This window comes from Manis javanica, chromosome 12 (assembly GCF_040802235.1).
Source record: "Manis javanica isolate MJ-LG chromosome 12, MJ_LKY, whole genome shotgun sequence".
NCBI classification, from domain to species: Eukaryota; Metazoa; Chordata; class Mammalia; order Pholidota; family Manidae; genus Manis; species Manis javanica.
In genome coordinates this window covers 12,918,190-12,928,182 of record NC_133167.1, presented here as the reverse complement: position 1 = coordinate 12,928,182, position 9,993 = coordinate 12,918,190, and the positions used below count along the sequence as shown (strand labels likewise).

The window sequence follows — 9,993 nt, the reverse complement described above, 5'->3', positions numbered from 1 at the left end:
CTTTAATAAGAAAGAAAGGAACAAGAGAAAAACTGAAGGGTGAACCAATTTATTCCAGAAATTTCTTGATCTAAACGTCAGTCAATAGCAACACACCCAAAAGTAACCCCTAGGTGGGCAGGAACCAGAGTTTGCGCACGCGCAGTACAAATTGCCCGCAGCTGCCCCTCCCTCCACGTCCTGGCCCTGCCCCGGCCCCGCCCAACTCCCACAAGCCCCGTGGGGACTGGGTTACCCCGGCACTGATCCGACTCATTTCCTTCCGCTCTTTTGCGTTCTACCCTGCAATGGCGTCCGGGCTGGTGAGGCTGCTGATGCGGCCTCGCTGCCTCCTGGCACCGGCCGCCCCCGTCCTCGCTCCGCCGGCGCGGGGAGTGAAGAAGGGCTTCCGTGCCGCCTTCCGCTTCCAGAAGGAGTTAGAGCGGTGGCGCTCGCTCCGGTGCCCGCCGCCGCCCGTACGCCGGTACGAGCCGCCCCGGGAAAGGGTCGAGATGCTGGTCGAGCACCCCCGGGCCGCCTCCTGCCTAGCGGCGGGAGGGTTTGCCCATCGCCAGTGCGGGCCTGGCTGGAGCCTGGCGGGCTGGCGATAGAGACCCGGTGGGATGTGGCCGCGTGGACAGAGGCCAAGGGAAGGGATTTCTGTCGCGGGGCAGAGCGCGGGGCTGCCCTCGACACTTCGGAACTCCTTTTAAAACCCCACCAGCTGGAGCCGTAGAGATGGTGCAGGCAGGCCTCTACGTGGGCCGGGGCGTTGCAGCCCCTGTTGTAATGCCGGAGAATTCTTTGGGTACGGATAAGAGGGAAGAAAGCACCCCACAGTATTGTGATTTAGGGCAAGAAAAAAATGAATCGTGTACAACCGCCGCAAGTCCGCTGTTCAGAGTAAAAGCAAAACAGTTTCTCTTTGGGCTCTTTGCCCTAACTGATCTTGCTCCAGTAGTGGGTGGTCTGGCACAGAGAGATGCATATCTTTATAGCTCCAAATGAGATGCTACTGTACCTAAGGTTTTGCGGGTTTATTTCTCTGATGTCTGAAATGTAGTCGTGGCAGTACAAATGGATGCACCTCGCTCATGGCTAAATTTGTAGGTGTTTGATTCCATGCTATCGCTGTTAAACCCGATGTAACATTGAATAGCTTTTAAGTTCTTACACTTTTGGAAATTGAGTGTGAAATGTTGACAGCTACTTTAATATTGCGCTCCAAAAAAAAAGCTGACCCACTTTTATGTATCTACAAGGAGAAATACACGTGTGTCCTGTTCCTATACTCCTTCAACACAGCATTAAGTTCTTTTCCTAACAGGCAAGAAATAACATCTCTTCTTAATTTGCAATTCTTTGGTTATTGTGAGGTTAGTCCTTTTAGGTTTTTAGAGTTGGAAAAAACTATGGGTTAAACAAATTACATACATTTTATGACTTAGAACACAGATCTGTATACATATCTGTGTTCTTTTTTACTTAGGTTTATTATAGGTTTATTGTCTTTAAGAAAAGACATTTTAGTCATTCTTGGGAGTGATTATGCCATTTTAACCTACTTATAATGTTGATGCTAGGTTATTGCTAATTTAAATGGATGTTCTCACAACGTAATAAAATACAAGATACATATAGCGTATTTATTTTTGATGGCTTGAACCTGTGAAATTATGATTTGTATTTTATAGCTAGGTATAAAGCGTCGTGCCGTGGTTAGGGCAAAAGTAGAAACCGAAAAGTTAGGATAATGGCATAGTCTCTGATGTTGAAGAACCTCTTCAGTGTGGCAGTTAGCTCAGAGGAAGTATCAGTCCAACAGTGTATATGGCAAGGAACCGCAAGTAATCATCTGACTTGAGGTTTAACTTTTATAAAATCAAACCTGTCATTAATGTGAAACTCAAATCTTGTCACTTCCTTTATGTAATTAGTAAAAATTGCATTACAATAAAAAATGTTTGCATCATAGTAACATCTTGTTGTTCTTACCTTCTTCTGCTGTCTTCTTGTTTCACATTTTCAGCTCAGAAAAGCCCAACTGGGATTACCATGCTGAAATACAAGCATTTGGACATCGGTTACAGGAAAACTTTTCCTTGGATCTTCTCAAGACTGCCTTTGTTAATAGCTGCTATGTTAAAAGTGAGGAGGCCAAGCGCCAAAAGCTTGGAATAGAGAAAGAGGCTGCTCTTCTGAATCTTAAAGATAATCAAGAGCTCTCTGAACAAGGGACATCTTTTTCACAAACGTGCCTCACACAATTTCTTGAGGACGAGTTCCCGGACTTGCCCAGTGAAGGTGTTAAAAGCCTTGTGGACTTTCTCACCAGCGAGCAGGTGGTGTATCATGTGGCTACAAACTTGGCTGTGGAGCAGTTAACGCTGAGTGCGGAATTTCCAGTCCCCCCGCCCGTATTACAGCAGACGTTCTTTGCAGTAGTTGGAGCGCTGCTCCAGAGCAGTGGACCTGAGAGGACTGCCCTTTTCATCAGGGTAGGTAATTAGTAGATGCACGTGCTGGGACCCTGCTTGTGGACAGAGGAAAAATGTTTTTTAAATTTTTCTTCATTACATGATCCTTGGAGGTTGTATGTGAGTTTTTTCTCCCTCCCCAAGTCTGAAAAACACCCAAAGCTTTTTTATGGTAGTGCCTTAATTATTCCATTGAATACTCAGGACATCATCACAGGTGAATGTTAAATTCATAAGGACTGAGCTACGTCTTCAGCTTTACATCACTAGGTCTGAGGAGAGTGTCTACATAGTAGATGCTCAGTAGATGTTTAGTGAATGAATGAAGCCAGAGGACACTGAGGGCCTAGTGTGGGTGTCGGCTGGTACCGCTGTTCTGCTCTTACAAGTGATAAAATCTTTGAGTTCCTGTGATATACACCTAACTCCTTGCGAGCCAGTTTAGCTAATTAAAATATGTACATAATTGGTGCGACTTGACTCCCTCTACCCTTTTACAATTTATGAGCTGGGAGAATTTTTATCTTCTGCACTGGATGACAACATTGAGTTTTTGTCACTTGAATAATGGAAAGTCCACATAATCACTTTAAGTCAAGAAGACAGCATCCCTTGCTGTTGGCATCTATTCATTTAATTTTGCTACTGAGTTTGATAATTTTGATAGAGAATATCTTTTAGTAACCAAACTCAGGCTTTGTTCAAAAGTGAGACCTGTCTTCCTTCTTCCCCATCTAAGGCCTCTGAAAGGTGGGCTACCTGTCTGCTCTTCTGAAACAGTTATGTTAACACATCCCCCTGGAGTGGGAGCTCAGGGACACAGAAGGAGAAAGGGGAGCAGAATATTTTTCTTCACTTGATGGCAATAAGCTGGTTTAGTGCTTTCTGAGCCTACACAGTGTTTAAAACAAGACTCCAGTGGGCACTGAATTCCTTGCTGGGATCTTCCAACCATGTTCCTTGACATGGCTATTGACTTTTCTTTCAGCTCCTGGTTACTTGGGTAGGATTTCTTTAAAAATAGCATCCCTTCTGTGGGTTCTACATCAAGTCTCAAGCATTTTTATACCATTGACGTCAGTTGTAGGCTTCTACCCCGCTGCTCCAGAGACTTCCTGACAGCTAGTTGCCTTAAGTGTGGAATGTGTGGTGGCTGCCACTTGACTGTATATTTTGCTCCAGATCCAGAGGCCAGTGGGCCCTTCAAAGCCCTTTAGGCCTAAGGTGAAAAAGAAAGCTTTTCCACACTCCTGCTTCCAGTTAAATAGTTATTTTAAAAAAAATTCTCAGAGTCCTCCCTTGATTTCTGTTCTCTTTGTCCTTATGCCGTGTGGAGTCTTAAGAACTGTCTAAACAATTTTGGTCACCTTTTTGAAATCCCAAGGTAATCATGAGACCACTTTGGAAATACTACCATATTTTAGTGCCTCTGTTTACAGTTCTAATTATGGGTCCTCTTGGTGATAGATAATTCAAATACCTATTTCTAGATCAAGAGCTTTGATGTCTGTGTTTACTACATCTCCTATGCTAGACTTCACAGCTTTGAATTATCATATTTCATTCATTCATCCACCTAAAATTTTTTGTCTGCTGCATGCCAGGTAGTGTGCTCTGAGCCCTGGGGCCAGAGTAGAATCTACTGGACCCATGCTTTCAGGGTCCTGCTCCCAGCTCGTAGGCAGGTATGGTGGAGCACGGGAGGTGCTCTCAGCAGTCTCACAGAGGTGCCGAGGGCACTCAGACAGGGCACCCACAAACCCTGACAGGGTTGCGGGAAGTTTTACAGAAGTGTTGCCCTTGAGAAGGACACTCTGGGAAGGAGCCATGAGGATGAGCTTGTGCTTGGGGACGTACAGGTAATTTTGTGTGGCTAGATCATACTGTTTCTGGGGAAGTGAGATGAGTCTGGGCCTTTAAGAGCCAGTGTACAATAATCTTTTAAACCGTGCCCTTGAGAATAGGGTTTGACATTAGTAGCATGAACATCATGGAGAATTTACTAGGAATGCAGATTCTCAGGCACCACGTCAGATTACTGAATCAAAATCTCTGGGAGTAGGGCCCAGGAATCTTGTTTTAAGCAGCTCTCGAGGCGATAACTTCTCGAGCAGCACTGGTGTTAGCCATGTTAAGGAGTAGAGTTGATCCTTGAACAACATGGGGGGTTAGAGGTGTCAAACCCCCGATGGAGTCAAAAGTGCACTTAAGCTTTTGACTCTGCCACGACTTGACTACCAACAACCTACTGTTGACTGGAAGCCTTACCAATTCTATAACAGTCGATTTACATGTATTTTGTTTGTTAGACATACATATATATATTACATGCTGTATTCTTACAGTAAAGTAAGCTAGAGAAGAAAATGGTTTTTACCATTTATTTGAATATGTTCAAAATTTTTCCAATGTATTCATTGAATAAAAAACGCACATAAGTGGATTCACACAGTTTAAACCCATGTTGTTTGAGGATCAGCTGTACATATTTGGTGGTATTGTAAATGCTAGAGGAGTTTACAGTGGGTGATTCCCATAACCAAATGTGCATTGTAGAAACATCATTTCTTCATACAGTCGTGTTGTTCTGGGGAGATGAGATTGGAATATTCCACCCACAACCTACTGAAAAGTTCTGATAAACTGCTAAGACCAGGCGCCAATAGGAAATTATGGGAGGAGTCATAGGTGGTCCACTCGGGAAAATTGAGATTTCTTTTTGTATTCCTGGTTATGCCTTAGGCATTTTAATTGTTTTATCTCCCCCTACAATTGGTTATTCTGTATGACAAATAACAATCCCCTGGTCAGACATAGGTCTCCCAAGGAATATAGCTCTCTGTATATCAGAAGATTTAAAATTCCCTGAGAATGAACTTTCTATATTTTTTTTATTAATTAAGCCGAAATAGAGTTCTGGTGCTTAGGAAAGAGTTGTAATGAAATTGATTCCTTGTCATGAACTAAGGGATCTTTTCATTTTTAATTTCTCCCCTCCTGCCCCTGAGACCCATCCTGTTATCATATGCTATGTTACACAAATTAATGTTTCTTTTCCATGTTTTCTTTTTTGTTTCCCATGTTCTCTATCAACAGAGATAATTTTTTATTGGCAAAATGAATTCTGTTTTGAATGTTCATAATTTTTTTCTCAGTTTTCTTGGTCTTATAAATAGAACATGTTATCAAGTCATAAACAATTTGAAATTATTTGGTTTATATATTTAAGTATATAAAATTAGTTAACAGTTAATGTGAAATTATTATTTAAGTGATTTTAAAAATACGAACTTAGCCAATTATGAAGTACTGTTTTCCAGAGGCCCTTAGTGCCTTGTTTTATTGGAGTTCCTGCCAGAAGTTATTACTGTTTATTCATAAATTCAACTCTTTTAAAAATACTTTGTTGGTAAGAAAATATTCTAAATTTGAGAAAAGATTTCACCTTCAGCTATGCTTTTTGTAATAAAAGTTACATGAAAAAACTATGCTGGAATGAAAACGAATAGTACCTTTTGTCTTTCATTTCCCATCTTCTAACTCCTTTTAAAAGTACTTTGAATTTTGGTCCTTATTTTGTTTACTAACTTAAATGTATGAATTCTGCTTTTTTTGTGCAGGACTTCTTAATTACCCAAATGACTGGAAAGGAACTCTTTGAGATTTGGAAGATAAAAAATCCCATGGGGCTGCTGGTAGAAGAACTGAAGAAAAGAAACGTTTCGGCTCCTGAATCAAGACTTACTAGACAGTCTGGAGACACCACAGCTTTGCCTGTGTATTTTGTTGGCTTATACTGGTTAGTAGGATTTTAATTTTTACTTCATAACATTGATTGTAAGCCTTAAAAACTGACTTTTCATAATTCCATAATATAACCTCTTATTAAAAGATTTAAAAAATTTGTATTCATATGATAATCTATTTACTGCTCCTTTCCTGCTGGTCATTCCTAGTGGAAGGTAAATAATCTGTTTTGCTAATTATAGCTCTTGTTAACTATTCACTGTAGAATTTCGTGAAGTATATGTTAATGTCAGTATTTCTATAAAAATAAAATTTTGACCTGTAGGCATTGTAGATTTAACCCTAATCCACACTGTAACAGTTTCAACTGAGCCTAGTCCTGGAAAATGAAGGGTTTTTTAGTTGTGCATCAGAATGTGTAAGTCAACTCACATTGAGAACTTTTTGATTTTGTTAGTAAGCAGATAAGTATCCCAATTTGATTACCTGTCCCAAATTGAATACTTAAGATAACTGGATGAAAATTTAGGTAAGTTTTTTCTAATCTTTATATTACATAGAATTTTATAGATATAAAAGCAATGGGAGAAATCACAAAGGAGAAAATGGATAGTGTTATAAAAAGTTTCAACTTTACTTTTCTTTGAAGTGCAAAGCAAAACGAAGAGATACTCGTGCTTATCAGATTGGTAGGCCTTAAACAAATATATCCTTTATCAGCAAGCTGTTCAGACACTGCTAGTGGAAAAAAAAGTGGTACGCTATTTCTGAGAGTGATTTTAACAAAACGGCAGGAGTCTTCATCGTGCCCTGTATCTTCCCACTTGGGGTTCTCTCAAGATTGCAGACAAAAATGTGTGAACAAAGATATTTATTTGTTGTTGACCTCTTTATGCCCCATAGCCAGAACATTTCCTGCAACATGGTGGTCAGTAAATACTTGTTGAACTAATAGCATTTATTAAATCAACAAAAAAATTAGAAATAACTTTGGTATCCAAAAAGAGGGAAATGATATATGCATATGCACAGCTACTACAGGTGACATATTTTAAGAATTTTTAATGACTTGAGAGTTTGTGAGCAATGATTTTTAATTTTTTTAAACAAAGTTGTTTGCCATACTACCAGTAGTGGTAGTCATTGGGTAATAGAACTGTTTTTTTCTTAGATTTTACATACTTTTTTAAAAAGATGATCAGTGATACACTTTTTCCACCATTGGACTGAAAGCATAATAAACTTTTTGTGCTTGAAATGCACTTTTAGATGATTTTCTCTATTCCTTAGTTTAATAAATATGTGTATAATTATTATTATTATAAAGTTTAACCCATTCTATTAACCTTTATTTCATTCAAATTACTGTCAGGCAAATCCTTCCACTTTTGCTGTTTCCCTTGCGTAGGTTTGCTCATTTAAAAAAATTTTGCTTCAGTTTTTCTTAGCTTTCAAGTCAACTTAAATTGAATCTGAGCTGTTAAATGGAGTAGTTGTTCATGCAGTTTTCAGAGAGATGCTACTCTTAGTTGCATATGTGAAACTTGGGGTCAGGAAATTTCCAGGAAGTAGCTAAATTGAGAAGTACTACATCCATGCCATACTTGTTTCATAAACAAACAGATTGTAGTTATTTGATGTGTATATCCTTTGCTCCCTTTTGAAGAAGAGTTTGTTCAGTAAAGCAGAGGAATACTCATTTTTATTTTATCTGGTTTTAATACAATAGCAATAACCAACATTTATTAAGTATTCACTGTGCTACCTAAGTATCTTTTGGGAAGAAGTTAGAGTGGTATAAGTATATAAAATAATTTTTAAAATCTTAGCAAGTTTTGAAGATCTAAAGCTCTTAATTTAAAACACAGAACTGAGTTCTCATTTGTTTTAAAGTTTAGATGAAAAACCTGAAAGGGACAATTTTTTCCCCATACAATTTTTCATCAAGTTATATCATGGATTCAAAATGAATTAAAAATGACAAATCTCCAGTGACTATTTCTATTTCAGGTTTTTCTAACAAAGTTTTAATGTATTCTTCCAGTACTCCTATCGACGACATCAAAAAACCAAACCCATACTTTACTAGATTCATCCTGCTTCTTTGATTTGGACCCAGTGAGTTTTTATTAGTATGGAAATATAAATATCTCTATGTCTAACTACTGTTTATGGTGACCTTGCAACAAAACTAGTTAGGATCTAAAAGATATATCCAAAACTATTTTGTTGATTTTGGTAGACATTACTGCTAAAAGAAGGCATGATGGACTTACAGACTGTGTTTTGTGATGCACTGTGTAATTTCAGGCTACTGTTGATTTTTTTCTAGTGATAAAAAGTTGATTGCAGAAGGGCCTGGGGAAACAGTACTGATTGCAGAAGAAGAAGCTGCTCGAGTGGCACTCAGAAAACTGTATGGATTCACTGAGAATAGACGGCCCTGGGACTACTCTGAGCCCAAAGAGAATTCAAGAGCAAAGAAGACCATTATTGCCAGCTAACCGGCCAAAGGTGTGGCAACCTGAAATTTGTGAGCAAAACAATGAGACAAATGTCAAAGATGTTCAAATCTAGATATTTTTCAAATGGTAAAGAAATAAATAGTTCTTAGTCCTTCTACTGAGTTTCTAAAATTAAATATTTATCAGATCACTTTTTTTAATCTTTTTTTTTTTTAGTCAGAAGTCTTTTTTGATGTTTTCCCAATAAATTTTTCCGAAAGTTCTTGATTGTATTATTGTATATAACTTGTACATTTAGGTGTATTTTATTCTCATCTAGCACTGAGATACCATAATTTGATTATGTTTTGTGTGAACCTTGCTATAATACCAATAAAAAAGTTACTCTTTCTCTAAATATTTCATTGTCGTTTAATTTGATATACCCCAATTGGTAACCTTTGCCTCTGTAATAATTTTAGCTAAAAATAGTAATGTTATAATTCTTAACCTTTAGAAATTTAAAGTGCAGATTATAACAATTAGGTATTTACATGATGTCTAGATTCTGTCTAGGTTTAAAATTGTATATATTAATTCATCACATAATTACTCAGTTTGTATAAAACAAATAGCAAAAAAGGAAAATTTTATGCCTTTAAAAGAAAACATGAAAAATCAAAAGCAGCTTAAAATGTTGATACCAATGGGAAAATAAAGTATGTACTTATCAGTTTACTCATAAACATAACCACTAGTACCAAGCGCTGTTCTAAGTATTTTGCTGTAACACCTTTGACCAGTAGAGGACAGATCAGAGTGTGTTCCTCTGGTTCTCTGGTCCTTTGTGTTCAGTTCAGTAATCCTCCAGCTGCACATTCCCTTGGATTGATTTATTTTTAACTTTTTGGCAACAGTATTAATGTTTAGTTTCAGTCCCCCAGTAGGCACTTCTAGGGGTTAACAAGGAAAATGGGACTTGGTTGTTGAGAATAGAAAATGTTAAGACTGACAGTACTGTTGCCATGAAATCTTTTTATAGAGAAGGACCTTTGAAACTCCTCTCCTGAGACTGGTTAGGAAAGTAGGACTTTCGTCATTTGTAAGAGAACCTACAGTTATCACAGTTGAAGCGACTGTCTTGTTTTTAGAGGGAAAAGTTTGGGAATTACCTAATCGGCCACACTGGTAGATTAAATAAAAATTATTTCACCTTTGAGAGTTAATTCCAACTCATAATCATTGAATACAAGGACAGAGGACCAAACCCAGTTAGAATGCCACATTTAGGCGTATCATCCACAACAATAAACATAAGCATCTCAACGCCATCGGAGAAAAGAGAT

The 9,993-nt window shown here is 38.4% G+C and overlaps 1 protein-coding gene across 1 annotated transcript; it reads left to right on the top strand.

Moving 5' to 3' along the window:
* The first annotated feature begins 253 nt into the window (after nt 1-253).
* Nucleotides 254-9,065, top strand: MRPL44 (mitochondrial ribosomal protein L44). Its single transcript, XM_017641202.3, has 4 exons — nt 254-463; nt 2,009-2,477; nt 6,077-6,255; nt 8,536-9,065. The coding sequence occupies exons 1-4, from the start codon at nt 288-290 to the stop codon at nt 8,705-8,707; spliced, it is 996 nt and encodes a 331-aa protein (XP_017496691.3). The 5' UTR covers nt 254-287; the 3' UTR covers nt 8,708-9,065.
* The last annotated feature ends 928 nt before the right edge of the window (nt 9,066-9,993 follow it).

What these genes read in the sequence shown, in the direction of transcription:
- MRPL44 (XM_017641202.3), top strand. Translation starts at nt 288, where the DNA reads ATGGCGTCCGGGCTGGTGAGGCTGCTGATGCGGCCTCGCTGCCTCCTG. An exon ending in CCGCCGCCGCCCGTACGCCG is followed by an intron (nt 464 to 2,008) that starts GTACGAGCCGCC and finishes TCACATTTTCAG; the next exon opens with CTCAGAAAAGCCCAACTGGG. An exon ending in GGACTGCCCTTTTCATCAGG is followed by an intron (nt 2,478 to 6,076) that starts GTAGGTAATTAG and finishes TTTTTTGTGCAG; the next exon opens with GACTTCTTAATTACCCAAAT.